This window comes from Manacus candei, unplaced genomic scaffold (assembly GCF_025592945.1).
Source record: "Manacus candei isolate 608988 ecotype Guabito, Panama unplaced genomic scaffold, ASM2559294v1 h1tg000015l, whole genome shotgun sequence".
Lineage (NCBI taxonomy): Eukaryota > Metazoa > Chordata > Aves > Passeriformes > Pipridae > Manacus > Manacus candei.
The window spans coordinates 1,712,319-1,730,003 of record NW_026138063.1 but is presented as its reverse complement, the minus strand read 5'-3'; the positions used below and the strand labels follow the sequence as shown (position 1 = coordinate 1,730,003).

Sequence of the window (17,685 nt, the reverse complement as noted above, 5' to 3'; positions counted from 1 at the left end):
AAACTAGACCCTATTCCATGGAATCATAAAATCACAGGATGGTTTGGGTTGGAAGGGACCTTAAAGCCCATCCAGTGCCACCCCCTGCCATGGGCAGGGACACCTTCCACTGTCCCAGGTTGCTCCAGCCTGGCCTTGGACACTCCCAGGGCTGGGGCAGCCACAGCTTCTCTGTGCCAGGGCCAAGTCATGTAAGGAAGTGCCAGAAGAACAACAGCAGTTGGATCCTTGAAGGCTCTTTATCCCAACCCAGAAAACATTTCCTGCCCAGCAGCGTTGCAGTGCTGACCTCTAGTGACAGATATCCCAGAAAACGGGAATATCTGTTGGGATAAATGTCCCTTCCCACCTCTGTCCCCCCAACCACGATCTCAGCCACCTCCCTTAACTTCCAAAAGTGCTCCCCAGCCATTTGGGCACTGGCTCCCAGTTAATCCATAAAGCAGATTATGAAGAAAGTGGTGCAATAATTCCAAAGAAAAGGAGATTCTGAGATATCTAATATCTCAGAATAGTAAATATAGAAAATAAATATAGTAAAATAAATAAATATTTAAATAATTTAAAGTAAATAAATAAATATAGTAAAATATTTGCATCATAAATAAATATTTAAATAATTAAAAGTAAATAAATATAGTAAAATATTTGCATCACTACCCAGGGAGGGCTAAGCCCCTTTTCCACACTCAGATCGTGCCTGGAGGGGGTTTGCAGCTCACATGGGAAGTTCCCCCATTTGCAGAAATCCACCCCAGGATTTTAGCAGGATGCTCAAGGGAACAGAATCTAGGAACTGAAAATAAAGCTCAATGAAACATTAAGTCCAGGGTTTCTGCTGTGTCACATGTGAAACACCAACCTGCAGGTGACACCAGAGGGGTTCTACAACCACACTCAGAATTAGGAACGGGGAGATGAAGAGCAACAGAAGAACAAGGAATTAATTAAATTAATTCCCACCTTCTCCAAGAAAATTGCATCAACCCATCAGTGGGGGAACCTTTCCCTTTGGTTCTCAAAGATCCACTTCCCTCAAACTCTGCACACTCTCAGGGGAAGCAGGAGTTGGGTTTGCTCAGAAAATCCCTGTGTGGGTCTCACCAACCACCAAAGGCAACAACCCACCCCTGAACAGTCCAAAAAACACAGGTGCCAGTGTCCACTTCAAGTTTTTATTAAAAAAGACCCAGAATTCCCCAGTCTCCAGGGAAACAAAGCAACCTGTCCCAGCCATGTCAGAGCTGTCAGAGGTCAGGTCTCAGGGGGAGCCCAGAAAGCACCAGGTCAGGGCACCACTCCCCACAAGCAGCAAGTTCACAACCTGCTGTTTGTTTTCCTAAATTGTCCCTCAGAATCCAGAATTATCAACCAAAAATACTCCTGGTTTAGTCCTTCAAGGGAGGTGATTTTAGTTTTTTAGGAACGTGAAAGAATCTCCACTGAAAAGTCTCTTAAAACAAAATCTTAAGGCCACGAATTCCAGGTCTGCTTAAATTACTGCAGGAAAAGAAACACATATTCTACACATAAAGTAACATTTTTATTACCTCAAACTATCTTCTCTGCAGTCAAACAATTTGCCAAAGGCTCCTGAGCAGTTTGTGGCTGGAATCAGCCAAGGAACACATCCCTGCACACCTTGTGCTCCACAAAGCCACACACTCTTGCTTTTTAAGGCAAGATCAGCTCAGTTTAGGAATAGCTTATCCAATTACCTTGATGAGTAATTAAAACCCAAGCAAAATGCACCCTGGAGGAGCTCCCAGGAACTCCCTGCTCAGCACTAAGCCCTCCACAGAAACTATGGGAAAGGGCTGAGTTTCACCACGAAACTGGAAACTTTTCCTACTGGAAGCAAAATTCAGTTCTTGCATTTCACTCTTTTCACAGGTTTTTAGGCAGAGCCTCTTAAAAATCCAGCAGTTTTCACATTATTCAGGACTCACATGAGGTTATTGCTAGGGGTAGCTCTTCCTCAACTGGAATCCTGCATTGTGGAGTTTCCTCTCAAATATTCTCCTGGGAGTTTTTCCTCCAGTTTTTCTACAGGAAAAACCAACCAGAGCATTTCCAGGAGCAGCAAAGGTGTCCCAGGTGAGAGGCTGAACAAGCCCCAGCTCCACCAGGGCTCACCTCACAGCGGTTCCATCAGATTTTCACATTTCTGACCCCAGAGAGGTGCAGCCTTGGCTGCTGCTCACAGACAGGAGGTGCAGGAGGTTCTCAGGGCTTCCAGCAAAGAGTCAGATGGTTCCTCATCAGGGTCTCTGCTAATTACCCCCAGTGCAAGGAGGATTTAAGCTGGGTGTTTAAAACTAGGCTCTAGTCTTGCAGCAAGGCACAGGAGCATCGTCCTGCTCCTGCTGGGGGTTGTTGTGTCCCAGGAAATTCGATGCATTCCTGATTTTCCACAGGGACAAGCTGCTATTTCAACACGCTTCTGTGGGCCAGGGTGGATAAATAGGAGGAGTAATTATCTGGGAGCTGCAAAACAATAAAATTAAGACATCATGGATCACGAGAAGTCGCTCCTCAACTTATTTGCTTGGCCAGCCACTGGTTCATTCCCTTCATGAGGTGTTTAATTACTATTATTTCTGGATTGCAGGGAGAGGGTGATTTGCTGGCTCTTAGAAACAACATCCAAGTTCTTAAAATAAAGATCTCATTGTTCTATCCTCATTTCTAAGCCCTCTGCTGCGTTATTGATACCTGAGCTCCCAGTCTGGAGAGGTATTTATTCCTTAAACTAAAGTCATCAGCTTTTGGCAGTAATTTAGCCAAGTCATCTTCATTCTGACGTCTGAGTCTCTCCTGTTCTTCTGCTCTGGAAAAGAAAACTGGTTTAAGACATTTGCACTGGCAGTGCAAACCCCTGGTGGACGCAGGTTTATTTTTAATACCTATTTTTAATCTAAATATCAGATTAAATGACACTGAGATGTGTCTGGGTAACTCCAATTCCACATAAAGAAAGAGAGAGGCTGTTTTCTGCAGTTTCCTTTTATTCAGACTCCAAGATTTCAGTAGAAAGAGAAACCTTCTGATTTTTTTTCCCAGATTACAACGTGCTCAGTGAGCTTCTGTAACAGCTTTTACTGGCTATTAAACAAGTTTCACCCCTTGAAATAAAGATTACAATACAAACAGAATCAATTGTCAAGAAGGCAATAAGAGACTGCTCAGCAGCCTGCAGAGTTCTTAAATCTCCTACAAAAAAAAAAGGCAGTTTGACCAGAGCATTTGTAGCTCTTGTTCCATGTGAGTGTTAAGGAGAACCAGACCCCAAGCTGTAAATACACTTCAGACAGTGGTTTGCATTAAGACAGTGACAAAAGCAGCAACAGTGACCTGTTTCCAAGCTCTGGATGAGCTTCACCACAACGAAAAATAACATTTTATGAAGAAATCTCCCCCCCACCAACATGTGCAGCAGAGAAAGTCTGACAGAAAATGTCCTAAGATGAATGTGTTTGTCTTGGATGGCAGAGCACCAAGGCAGAGCTTCAACAGTGCAAAAGGCTCTAAACCCAATTAAAAGATGATTTGGCATTAGTTAAAACTGGTTACAAAGCTTAAAAACCTGAGGCATTTGATGTAACCCCCCCGCCCAGAGGGTGGATAATCTTCCCCCAGAACTATGTGCAGGGTGCAAACTAAACACTGGCACTCTTCCAGCTGCCATGGAGCTGAGCAGTGTTCCCCACTCCGGGATGCCATTTGCTATTCAACTTTCTTTTCTGAAAAAAAGGAAGTATTTATCAAGAAAACCAAGAAAATTCAGTGCTGGAGAGTCCTGACAACACTGTGTTCCAAGGCAGTAAATCCCACAGCACTCCCAGGAAATCCTGGAGCTGTTGCACACACACCCCCTACCTGGGCCAGGCAGGGTGGGAAGCAGCTCTGTTTGGACACAGAATTCCAAGCTTTGGGGGATTTTTGTTGGATTTGTATTAAAAAACTGGCTGGGAGCTTTTGGCTGGAGGATGAGACTCACGACAACTAAGCTGGAAAACTCAGCAGGTTTTAGTTTTCCTGAGTTTTCCCTGAGATTGGTGTGTGAAAAGAACAAGAAACAGAACCCTGGTAAAGCCCACAAGTCACCTGGATAGACCTTCCTTTGGGAATTTTGGGATTAACTCAAGTATCACCATATGGACAGTTACACAGTCCAGTTTTAGAGAAGTCCATAAATCCATTGTCTTGTTAGCAAAGTATTAATCAGGGACAAATATAACATATATAATAACATACCAAACATAATATATATATTATATAAACACATATAAACTGTGTGAGGTACAATATCTGCAGCTGAGCTGTAGTTACCTATTAAAAAAGTAAGGAATTACAACATTAAAGCAAATCAGCTTCAAGATCTGAGACCTGCTGAGGTGAATTAGGGCAGAACAGAAAGCATTTCAAAAGAAAAATCCCATGTTCTTCTCATCCAACCAGCTGGAATTCCATGGATGGGATCAGCTTTGTCATTTCTTCTAAAGGGAGATCTAGTTTTTGATGCCACTTTTAAAACTGGTCTGTGCTAAACCTGACACTAAAGGCAGGTGATGTTTGCTGCTGGCTGGCTCAGGTACCCACCACAGACATGAAGTACAGTTTTAAACAAGAAATACAACATTTTTTCAACCCATTTCAGTTGGAAGGCCACTGAAATAAAGCAAAACAGCAAGGAAGAGTGCCAGGAAAGGACACCTGATTACTGCCACTTCCTCTAAATGTTCCTTCACAGGAGGCAGGAATGTGAAATCCTGCTGCTGGCTGGTGAGAAGGAAAATAACATCCAATCCCAACAGCAAAAGGGACTGACTCCAGACAGGGATTTACTTCACCTCCTCAGGTTAAACATTTCATAAGGCCACTGATATCTGTTGGGTTTGACACTTACTCAGAGGCAGCTGCTTTTTGCAGTTTTTCCCTTTTCTTTGCAGACCAGTTGAGGTCACCACCTGCAAGAGGAGAAATGTGCACCTTGAAACCTTTCAAACTGGTCGGTTTTGGTAGCCTGGATATCAAAACTCACTCCAGGGGTTCTCAGAGCACTGCAGGAATCAGGGGAGTGATATTACAAAAGTATAAATTGAGGTAAAGAGAAAGAGCAGCACGTTCTTAATCATGTGAGGAAGCAAAGTCAGGACCCAAACTAAGGAAAGAGTTCAGTTTTTATCTTCACAGATATTCAGGTACAGTCAAGTTTGATCAGAAAAAAAAAAATAAAGATTTTTCCTAATAAAGAAAAATCTGAAGAGTATCCTCCACAGAATTCCAAGGTTTAAAGTGTCCAAGTGAGCCCAAGGGACAGGTACTCTTGAGAACTTCCAGAATTATGATTACAGATGCCAAAAGCAGCTGCAAACACTCACCTGTGAGGTGATTCACAAAATACAGCACGACCACAGCTATCAGTGACACTGGAACAGAAAAGAAACAGTTTTAGCTGACAGTAACTGTACAACAAGGACAGAGGAACAGCTTTAACCTACACCCAAGTAACAACTAAAATTTTTCATTATAGTTGTAACCAAGAGGAGGTTTTTTCACCAGCATCTCTTAATTACTTTTGAAATTCCCACTGAATCTGGTAATTCAGAAAGGATTATTTTAGTTTTAGTTACATTAATAAACAGCCACCACAAACATAAGCTTTGGAAGTATTATTTGTCTACCCTTTTACTACATTTTTTTGAAACACAAACTATTACACCAGGTCACTTCAAGAAACCACAAGACACTTTACTAAGTTTGAGTTACTTTCAGCATTGCCCCAGTTGAAACTTTAAGAGAGGAGTTATTACTGGTTTATAGGAAATATTAATAAATAAAGCTTAATAAAGCCTCCTGAATGCACAGGATCTGTTTTCAAAGTGTTTAATACTTACAGCAAACACAAGCACTGAAGAAAACTTCCAGAAACAAGTATCCTCTTGTGTCCAGGATCATTCCAGCTGCTATGGCAATCACTGCCAGCCCCAGGTTCTGGATGGACTGCATGCTGAACACAAACACAGCTTGGTCAGCACTTGGGGGAGATTTATTTTTTTAGGGAAAAATCCTTGGTGGCCCTGAACTACCAAGGAGATGAACTTCCCCCCATTTGTCTGGTACGTGACAGTCCTGACTGCACAGTTTTGCAGAAGTTTCTGTGCCTCTCCCACCCCTACATCCTGAACTGCACCAGACTTCCTGAACTGCAGTAAACTGGGGGAATTGGGACACACTGATGTGTCACAACTGCTGGATATTCCCTGGCTCAGCAGTACAGGGGCAGGGTCACTGCAGAGAATCATGGAATGGGTTGGGTGGGAAGGGAATTTAAAGGTTATCTGGTGTAACCCCCCTGCCATGGGCAGGGACACCTTCCATTAGCACAGGTTGCTCCAACCTGGCCTTGGATACTCTCAGGGATCCAAGGGCAGCCACAGCTTCTCTGGGCAACCTGTGCCAGGGGCTCCCCACCCTCCCAGCCAAGAATTCCTTCCCAATATCCCACCTAACCCTGTCCTCTGGCAGTTTGAAGCCATTCCCTGTTGTCCTGTCACTCCATCCCTTGTAAACAGTCTCTCTCCATCTTTCTTGGAGCTTCTTCAGGTCCTGGAAGGTCACAACCAGGTCACCCTGAAGCTCTCCTTTTCCAGGCTGAACAATCCCAATTCTCCCAGCCTTCCCTCAGGGTTCTCCATCCCTCTGGGATCTTGGTGCCCCTCTGGACTCCCCCAGTGGCACAGACCCCCCAGTTCAGGTACTCACAAGCCATAGGCAGTTCCCAGCTGGTGCTCAGGGACAACAAAGGCCACCATGGGCCACAGGGCACAGGCCAGCAGGGAATAGGACACTCCCAGCAGACACTGGGGACACAGGGACAATAAACACGGGTCACATGAGATGCATTTCTGCTGTAAAGTGCTCATAAATTAACATATTGGTCTTCCCCTTCTCCCAAAAGTGAAAACCAGAGCTCAAGCAACACTTCTTATAACATCACTCTGAATAAACATGCACGTTTAGAAGGAGAGAAAACTTCGACCCACAAACTAAACTCTATTAATTAGCATTAAAGACTCTATTAATTAGCATTAAAGTGGAAAAGATTAATGCTGCAACTCCTTAAAAACGGCTGATAAAGCAAAGACCCTGTTTTTAAACCCTGACACTGGTGAGCACCATAAACCTCAATTCACAAGCAATTTTTCAGGGAAGCTGCCCTAGGAAGGGGAAATCAGTAATGAAGATTTCTGTTGAGGTTTGCCAGATCCAATACAGCACAGGGGCAGTTTAAATAATATTAATAAGCTTCAGAAATATAATAAAATAGCAAGTTTTAGGAGAAAACTGAGCATGTAGCACAGTGATTTAGTTACAGAGTAAGGAGTCTTTTCCACTTCAAAACACACACAATAATTCAGCAGCAACTCCACAGCTTGCTTTATCACATTTAGCTATAAATCTCCAAGAAACAGTTACCATTGCTATCCAGGGGTTCCAGAAGGTAAAAGCCAACATGATGTGAGAGGCCAGTGTGGTTATCACAGCACACAAAACCCAGATGATGTTCTTGCCAAGTTTATCCACCAGAAGGCCAAAGACTGGGGACATGGGGGCTGAGATGATGTACACAATGCTAGAAAAACACAAATTAAAGAGCTGAGCACTCTCTGGTCATGGCAGCTCCAGGTGTTATGTGATACAAGTGTCTCCAGAGAAAATACCAAATTCCCTTGCTACATGTGAGGCCATAAGAAAAAAAAAACCACCAAAAAAAATCCCAAACAACCAACTCAGGAATTCTGAATTCCCAAAAGGTCTGAGCACATGAAAACACTCAGCATCCAAGGAAAGAGTGACATCCTCAGAGCTCTGGGAATCACACAGCAGCAAGTGTTTTCTTTTTGGAGTTTTGTCACATCACAAATTCATCCTCAAACTACAAAAATTTAGTGTTGTTATCAAACTGCTTTTATCACTCAGAAGAGAATCACTAAATACCAAAATAAAACCCTTCAGAAAGAGTTTTTTCTTTCCAGTGTGAACATCTAAGACTTTTCAAGAAAAACATACCCACACCTCTGAGTTATTCCCTGGGCCATGGGAAATCTATTTATCCACTTAAATGCACCAGGAGATCCCAAACCTCCTCCCACTGCTCAGGGCCCAAAGATCCATCCTGCACCCCTAGAAAGTGGCAGTGTTACTTATTAAATCAGCTTCAATCAACCCCAACATACCTGTTAATTGCACTTGCTTCTTGAGGTGAGAAGCTGAATTTCTCAATAAAGAAAACCCTGAAGGAAGAAAAAAAAAAAAGATTTAGGAAAATGCACAATTGAAGGACAAGAAATAAATATTAAGATAGACAAAGACATGAGAACCTAGTTTACAAGACAATTAAATATAGCTTTGACATAAATATCACAGATTGTCATTTATAAGGAATTTAGGAGCTTTTTAGCAGACTCCACACATTTTCGTGTAAGGACCATAGAAATGACACTTTGAGGAAAACAACCAAAGTACAAAACCAACATGGAACCCAAATAATGAGACATGAGCTTGTAACTACAGAAGGAATTCCACAGGACACCCAATTCCACCCCAAACTCACACCATGTTTTAAATCTGGGTCTAGTTTTAATCAGGAAATAAAACATTCCTCAAGCTTTTTAAGTTCAGCAATGGCATTTCCCACAAAGCTCAGCAGAAAAATGTCAAGTTTTTAAGGAATTAGTTAAAAGTCTGCCCAGATTCCAGGGGAATGGCTGGATAAGTGAGAGGCACTTACTTTCCAAGCCCTATGAAAGGAAAAACTGCTGCATAGTAACATACACAGATGACAAATATGAGCCACAAGGACAAGGAGAAATCCTTCACATCCGTGAGCTTGATCACTTCACCTGCAAGAGACAACACTGTGTCAGCCAGCACAGGCAAAATCTGGGATTATCCACACTTAATAAACACTCAGGTGATCCCAAGTCCCTGCTAAAGCACATCCCTGTCACCCTCCTGTCCCAGTTCACACAGTGGGAGTCACTTCACATACAAGTGTTCAGTCAACAGAGCCAAAGCCAAGAACAAATTGTCTCTCCCCAACTGATAAACCTCTGAAAGTCTTATGCAGCAGAATTAAATATACTTTGTCAAGGAAATGTTTGATCAGCTGCCAAAACTCCTGTCTGGAGCCTTATCCAGGTTGGATGAGGTTTGGAGCAAGCTGGGCTGTGGAAGGTGTCCCTGCCCAGGGTACGGGGTGGAAGGAGATGAGCTTTAAAGGTCCCTTCCAACCCAAACTAGTCTGGGATTCAAACTCAAATTACTAGCTGGATCTCAAATTTAGGGTTTCTTTAAATGCCCTAAATTGTCCCACATGGAAAAGTCAAACCACCACACACACTGACACAAAAGGGCTCCATGTTTTTCCACACCTATAAAGAAAATAAGGTCAAACCCACCAAAACTAAGGAGCAGGGGCAATGGCACAACAGATCAAGCAGGGTGAACTTTGGTTTTTATAAATAAAGCAGATGACAGCACTTCTGCCTGTTAAACTGCTGTTTAAAACTGTAAAACTTCCTGATGACATAAAAGTGAATTAAAAATTATAACAGTGAAGATGTTAAAAATGAACTAAAAATTATGATTATAACAGTGAAGATGTTAAAAATGAACTAAAAATTATAACAGTGAAGATGTTAAAAATGAACTAAAAATTATAACAGTGAAGATGTTAAAAATGAACTAAAAATTTTAACAGTGAAGATGTTAAAAATGAACTAAAAATTATGATTATAACAGTGAAGATGTTAAAAATGAACTAAAAATGATTATTATAACAGTGAAGATGTTCAGCAGCAGCCATGGATTACCCCAAATGCAAACCTGCAGAGCGCAGAGGAACTGGAAGGGGCTGCTCCAGAAGACTGAAGCCCAGGGCAGGTCCAGCCCCACCACTCACCTGTTTTCCCTTGCTCTTTACAAAGCAGTTTCTCTGCTCTCCTGTCCAGGTAAGCCAGGATTAATGCACAGGTCAGGGAGAAGAGACAGGTTACACCCCCTGCAAGAGGGAAACCCCACATGGTCAGTTGACAGCTCGAGTGTAATTTGGCTTTCAAGCCCAAATCGTGTAGTTTTTGTTAGATCTGTAAAGTTTAACCCCAGCTTGTCTCATGTGCAAGGCTCAGCACCTGAACAGCTCCAAGAACAAGGTGTAAAACTGAACCCTCCCACGTGACAGACACCTGCCTTGGAGCAGAGATGTGCAGCTACATTTATTTTATTTAAAACATTACCACCACACCCACTCAGCACAGGCAAGCTCCTGAGCGGCACAGAACACAACAGAAACAAAGCCAGGCCTTATTCCCAACACCAGGGTTTTGAAATTCCACTTTCACACATCAGACAGCTACACACAAGATCTGATCCCCCTCACAACATTTTTCAAGTCTGTCCCTCGCTCAAAGCACGTGAAATGTTTTATCTCCACGAGGCACAAACTTGAATTTGGCAACCACAGAAATCCCACAGCATTTTAACAGCTGCAGTAACCACACACTCAGCACAAGAACAGGAAACATGGATAGAACAGTATTTGAATTGCTCTCCCCAGTCTCAAATATACTTGTCCTACTTTCAAGTGGTTAATAAACCATCAACATGCATGCAGGGCAAATTCAGGAAGCCAAAATCAAAAAATATTACTGACCTATCATCAGAGCCAAGCCCAGAGTGCTGGGACCAGTGTAACCCAGGAGATCTTGAACTCTTGAGTAGACCCATCCCATGATGTTCATGTTCACTGTGCTCCCCTGGGCAGAACAGACTCAGGTAAGGAATAATTGATTTCACAATTATATTAATTCAGAAGGAACATCAGGCAGAACTGCTTATTGAACAGGTTAAGATGCTAAACAGGGAATTTAAACACCAGGAACAAGGATGAAATTATTCCCTGCTGGTTTGTAACAAAGCAATCACTGTAACAATAATAAACCATCACTAATTAAATTTTACCCAACTATTACAGCGTTTCCATGAGGAGTTTAGAAGTGCCATAAAACCCACCTCACACAGTGCATCAGCTCCTAAATGGAGCTGAATTTAATATATCAGAGCAAACAGGATTCCCACCTCACACACACCAGGAAGAAGCACTTCTTTTTTCCCCCCTCCTCCTGCCCCCAGAGAAGGGATCCATGGCTGAAATCCCAGGGCTCACACCAGGGAACTCCAGCTCAGCTCAGATGAGGGAACTGCTGAGGAGCAACAGCCTGAACAGGGACCAGCCCAGCTGGGACCAGCTCACTCCTTACCCTGGTGATACAAAATATCTGCAAGGCTTCAGCACAGGACAGGAGGCTGAAAACAACCCCAAAAAGGAGGCACAGCTCCACTCTTCTCCCTCAGCTGGTCTGTCAGTGCAAACCCAGCTATAAAACCAGCTGTTTCAGTGATTACAACAAACCAAATCAGGATGAGATGCTGTCACACAGTTCCTACCAGAACCAGCAACGGGGACAAAACCATCCTACAACAGCCATAAAGATTGGAGTTTCTTAGAGCAGCACCTCAAATCACTCATCAGAGCTTGCAGTAGTCCCTGAGCCTCGAGCTACACTCAGTTAAGCCAACATTTTATGATATGCCAAGGAGCAATTAGTCAGGGGAAATGCAGCACTGCCATGGGCAGGGACACCTTCCACCAGCCCAGGTTGCTCCAAGCCCCATCCAACCTGGCCTTGGACACTTCCAGGGATCCAGGGGCAGCCACAGCTTCTCTGGGCAACCTGTGCCAGGGTCTCCCTTCCCTCACAGGGAGGATTCCTTCCCAATATCCCATCTCACCCTGCCCTGTGGCAGTTTGAAGCCATTCCCCCTTGTCCTGTCCCTCCATCCTGTGTGAATTGTCTCTCTCCATCTTTCTTGTTGGCTCCCTTCAGGTCCTGAAGGGCCACAGTCAGGTCACCCTGAAGCTTCTCTTCTCCAGGCTGAACAATCCCAACACTCCCAGCCTTTCCTCAGGGAGCTCCATCCCTCTGATCATCCTGGTGCCTTCTCTGGACAACTCCAGCAGGTCCATGTCCCACCCTGAGATCACCACGAGCCTCCTGACAGGTTCTGAGACACCCCATTAACCCATTTCCTTGTCTGTTCACCTCAAATCTTCAACAGTTTACATGTCATTTATAACTCCAACTCCCTGGGGAGCACCAGGAATGCTGTTTTCCACCTGCCTCCCTGCCCTGATGACCCACAGCCCTTCAATCTCATAAATTAAAGGCACAGCTGGACACTCACAACTCTGGCCATGCTGAGCTGTAATCCAAACACCAGGTTTAACTCCTTGCCTTTAAACCAGCTCACTGCATAGGTGTTCTGGGCCACTGCCAAGGACTCCCCACCAATCCTACAAAAGAAGGAAGGACAAAAGAAAACACATGAACTGCAGCAGGCAAAGCAACAAGGTCCATCAGCTGCTGGCAGGCCCAAGGTGACTGAATTTCAGAGAAATTTCAGTGTGTACAGGTCGATTTAATGCACAGACACAAGGCAAGGCAAATCAAAATTCCAAACACAACTGCAGTGGCTTCAGAGTAATTAAAAGCATAAGGGATTTTAAGTATTCTAGGAGTGATTATAACTGCAAGACTTGCAAACTCCTATTTTTTGTTTTCTAACTTTAAGTTACAGCAGGAATGCCACTAAAGCTCAGCTTTACAGAGGCCTTGAAAATCCAAGAATTTTGGTTCCAAGTGTAAACGTGGCAGCAGTTTTGTGGGACACAAAGATGGGCCTCACCTCTGAGAGCACAAATGTGGTCTTCTGCACTTACCCAAATATGAACCTGCCCATGTCCATCAGCCAGACAGCGTTAAACAGAGCTCCCAGAGCAAAAACCACCTGCAAACACACATGTGAGGAAACATTATAACTGTGCCATTCAATATGGGACAAAACAGGACTATCTTCAACAGGAACAAAAATGCTTCTCCCCTCCCAGACCTGCAAAATGACTTCACACCCACTTCCTATTCCTGGGGGTTTTTTTGGCTTTGTTCCTTCTGCCTTATTCAAAATCCTGCTGGCAACACAATATCCAACCTGGCCCAGCCTTGACTGCACTCAGAAAACACTTGTAGGGCTCAAATCACCTTTATCATACTTAACATGGTAGTTTCAGATCAAACACATAAAACATTTGGTTCTTTCTCATTATTTCACTCATTTTTCAAGCCAGTACAACTCAGAGCTCTCCCATTTCAGGTCTCCTCACCTGCCTAATGAACACACCCTGCAGACTCAGATTATCCTTTGCACTCACCTGCCCAACACACACAAAGATGCTGAATATTATAGTGCCCAACCTGGAAGAGAAATAAAATCACTTAATGCAGAGCTGGAGTCTTTTTTTTCCCCATAAAACACCTACAGTAGGGAAACAACAATAAAAGGTCTCTGTAATAAATTGTACAGCTCAACATTTTCCTTAGAAAACAGGGACAACAGCCTGGTGGTTTTGGAGCCAATTTATTTGAGCCATAAAGGGAAGGAAGCTCATTTATGCTGGTGGAAATTCCTAAATCATCTGGGAAAAAATATATTGTAACTTAGAAAACCTTTGTATTATAAAGCCTAAAGGCCACGTGCACTTTTGGTTTGGCAAAACCATGGAAGAGGAGTGACACAAACCTCACACTCACCGTATTCCAAACACTCTGTCTATCAGAAAACCTCCAAAGAAGCAAAGAACCACATTGGGCCAGGAATACCAGGCATAGAGAGCCATGAACTGGGCTGTGTTCACCTTCATGTCCTGCGGGATGGAGGGGGAATTAAAAGAAGTCATTACTTGTAAGGCAATTGCAGGGACACAGAGTAAGGATCTGAGCACAACCACACAGAAACAAGTGACCTTTCTGACCTGGCCACTGTCTGTACTTCACAGAATCCCAGATTAGTCTGGGCTGGAGGGGGCCTTAAAATGCATTTTGTTCAACATCAGGGATATTTTCCACTATTCCAGGTTGCTCCAACCTGGCCTTGGACACTTCCAGGGATGGGGCAGCCACAGCTTCTCTGGGCAACCTGTGCCAGGGCCTCCCCACCCTCACAGCCAGGATTTCCTGGTCACTGTCTCTCATTTTTAGAAGTCCCTTTTAAGCCCCCAGACAGTCACTCACCCTCTGAACCTGTGTCTGTAGAGCTGCAGGGTTGTCGTAGCAGAAGTAGCTGCCTGAGAGGAGAAGGAACAGCTCAGAGCTCTGCCCTGGCACCCCAGACCCAGCACCCCAGACCCAGCACTCCAAACCCAGCACTCCAGACTCAGCACCCCCCAAACCCTGCCTCGGAGTTCAGACCTGTACCTACGTTTATTTTATTTAAAACATTACCACCACTCCCACTCCCGAGCACACCCCAAGCCTGAACACTCCCCAAACCCAACACCCCAAACTCCAGATCCCAGTACCCCAAACCCAAGCCCCCCAAACTCGAGTACCCCAAATCCAAAACCCACAAACCCAAGAACCCCCTACCCCGAACTCCAAATCCAAGTCCCTCGCACCTGAGCACCCCTCACCCCAAATCCAAGCATCCCAAACTCGAGCACCCCCACCCTGGCACCCCAAATCCGAGTCCCCACACCCGAGCCCCCCAAAACCCCGGTACCCTAAACCTGAGCCCCCCAAACTCCGAGCCCCCCAAACCAGAGCACGCCCACCCTAAACCCCAAACTCGACATCCCCCCCACCCGGCACCCCACACCTGAGCACCCCAAGCACCCCCAGACCCGAGGCACCCCGACCCAACTCCCCACGCTCGACCCCCCCAAACCCTGGCACCCCAAACTCGAGCCCCCCACACCCGAGTCACAACCTCAAACCCAAAATCCAAGCCTCCTCCACCCTGGCACCCCAAACCCGAGCCCCCCCCCGTCCCGCACCGAAGCCGAGGAAGCACATGAGGGAGAGCACGATGAGGCGGTGCGGGAGGCGGCGGGGGTCGCAGGCGGCGGGCAGGGTGCTGGGGGGCGCCGGGGATCCCCCATTTCCATCTCCACCTCCGTCCCCATCCCCGTCCCCGTCCAGCAGCGCCCGCTGCTCCTCCGCCGCCATCGCTGCCTGGTCACGTGAGGGGGGCACGTGAGCCACGCGTCACGTGCGCGGTTACCATGGCAGCGGGGACGGGGGTGAGGCCTTCGGGAGGGGAACCGAAATAAATAAATAAATAGATAAATAAATAAATAAATAGATAGATAAATAAATAAATAAATAGATAGATAGATATTTAATAAATAAATAAGCGTATGGACAGACAAATGGATAAGTAAACGGACGGACAAATAAATGAACAAATAAATATATGAAAAGGGAAAGTTTGAGGTCCAGACCGCAATAAACATCCAGGGAAATGCAAAAGCTCGTGAAACTGCTCGATTGTCTTTCCGTTGGATATTAAAGTCATGGAATCATGGAATCGAAGACTTTGGTTGGGGTTGGAGGGACATTAAAGGTGCTGCTATTCCAACCCCCCCTGCCACAGGCAGGGACACCTTCCCCTGTCCCAGGGTGCTCCAACATGGCCTTGGACACTTCCAGTGATGGGGCAGCCACAGCTTCTCTGGGCAACCTGTGCCAGGGCCCCCCCCCCCCACCCTCTCAGCCAAGAATTCCTTCCCAATATCTCATCTACTCCTTTTCAGTTTGAACTCATTGCCCCTTGCCCTGTCACACCCATTCCTGACCAAAAGTCCCTCTCCAGCTTCCCTGTAGCCCCTAAAGATACTGGAAGGCTGCCCTGAGGTCTCCACACAACCTTCTCTTCTCCAAAGGCATTTTACTTGAGCTGTATGCTCCAAAAGGTTCTTCCCATGTTATCCAAACCCTCTAAAAAGATACTGATTCACTGTAAAAAGGGCTGACCCTCCACCAAATTTCGTCTTCATGCACCCAAAGATGACCTGACTCCTGTGTGTACGTAATCAAGTACTTTTATTTAAAATATACTCCTTTTGAATCACATACGCTCTTAACGAGGCAGAAATCCTCGTGATTTAAGCCCAAGGATTTATTTTCCTTTTCAGGGTGGCAGAAAGGGCTGAGTTTTACCTGAGATGCTGAACCAAGACATCCACTTTCCAGCTACTCTGTAATCAATTTGATCAGGAACCACAGAAGAGGGTCAAAACAACTTCTCAAAACACGCTGGAATTGTGTAGTGAATGAGCTGAAAACTCCTACTGGGCATAAAATGCTTCTTTTCACTCAATATGTGTCTTTTCAGAGACCTGTCAAAAGAGAACTATGTTATTAAATTAGCAGGTCACCTTTTCAAGTGCTGGTTTAGATTCTATGAAATCCAGACAACTCTTTCACTTTACTCATGGTTTTAAATTACAAAGCTGAAAAACATGGTTTTAAATTACAAAGCTTCCTTGGAAAACAGACTGTACAACAAACTCGAGGGTTTCTGTTACAAACCTGAGAGTTTCTGTAACAACCTCCTGTATTTCTGTTACAAACTCGAGGGTTTCGCTGCCACTTGAGGGAGCTCAAAGGTAATTTGTGACCTGCAGGGTACCTGGAGTTTTATAATTACAATTTATTTACAGAGATAAAAGGGATAACTTTGGAAAGAAAAGTTACATCTAGCAAAGGCTTGTGGATGGAGATTAAATGTAGGGTTGTTTCCTGGCTAATTAGACCAATTATTTCAGGATACCATGGTCATACCACCCCAAAGCAGCCTCCCACCATCATTCTCAGAAGGAAACCGCTGAGGAATGTCGGGACATGCTGGATCCAGGGCTGGTGAGGGAGAGGAAATACAGAGACAGAGGCAACAGCACTGACCTTTCTGTGGCTCAGAGCTGCTTCCCAAAGCTTCTCCTGCTCCATGTCCAGCATCATCTTCACCACAGGAATCTCAGAGATGTTATGCTGTGGTTTGAGGACGATACCCCTCAGCAACAAGAAATTATAGGCACCAAATCCAGGCTGTTGCACCCGGCAAAGTTAAACTTCAATCTGTAGAGTGCCAAAATATTATCATCAAAAAAATAATCCTTGGTACTATTTTCAAAGTCAGTTCAGAAGCAGAGAGAAGGTAAATGTAGAGAATTGGTAGCTGAAGCTGGAAAAGGCACCTAACACACACTTTTCAATGCTTTATCGCTGTCTTTAACACTACTTTGATTAATACTTCGATTTTATTCTTTGAACTATGATATTCTCATATGAATTTCAAACCAAGCTAACATGTAACTCATATGGGCAGTGTCAAGGTACCAGCACTTTGGCAACAGGATCCCACAGAAACTCCCTCCTTTAATTTGTGAGCAGTTTTATCCTTTATTTAAAGGAAGATCCAGAAAAGTAGATTTTTATCTTCTGAGTCTCAAAAAGGCTTTTTCACCCCATAGGAAAAGCAATAGGCAAAACCACACAGTGAACAAACATATTAAACTGCTATTTCTGATGTGGGATGATAATATTTTGGGCAGGATTCAGCTGTGTGTGCCAATGGGAAGCATGGAAATGACCAGCATTGAGGCTTTAGGGACGTTTTCACCAAAGCTCTTGTTGGCTTGACTTGATTTAATCAATTAACCAAAATCTCAGCAATCTTTCAGGCTGCCTTGGGGATCAGGATTTCATCCTGTGTGTTTTTGTC

General features: G+C 44.5%; 1 protein-coding gene across 3 annotated transcripts; it reads right to left on the bottom strand.

The window, feature by feature from the left end:
• Positions 1-1,161: 1,161 nt before the first annotated feature.
• On the bottom strand, positions 1,162-15,144 carry MFSD1 (major facilitator superfamily domain containing 1). Of its 3 annotated transcripts, XM_051781857.1 has the most exons (17): positions 14,957-15,144; positions 14,196-14,248; positions 13,716-13,828; positions 13,337-13,379; positions 12,848-12,915; positions 12,313-12,421; positions 10,721-10,823; positions 9,971-10,069; positions 8,798-8,909; positions 8,244-8,300; positions 7,483-7,639; positions 6,769-6,866; positions 5,901-6,013; positions 5,385-5,432; positions 4,910-4,970; positions 2,716-2,830; positions 1,162-2,487 (listed from the first exon to the last, which is right to left on the bottom strand). In XM_051781857.1, exons 1-17 carry the CDS (start codon positions 15,126-15,128, stop codon positions 2,428-2,430), a joined length of 1,581 nt encoding a protein of 526 aa, XP_051637817.1. In that variant the 5' UTR covers positions 15,129-15,144; the 3' UTR covers positions 1,162-2,427. The 3 variants fall into 3 exon arrangements, with proteins under 3 accessions (XP_051637817.1, XP_051637818.1, XP_051637819.1); XM_051781858.1 differs by lacking the exons at positions 1,162-2,487; positions 2,716-2,830 and adding an exon at positions 2,991-3,743; XM_051781859.1 differs by lacking the exons at positions 1,162-2,487; positions 2,716-2,830 and having other exon boundaries at positions 4,906-4,970.
• Positions 15,145-17,685: the final 2,541 nt, after the last annotated feature.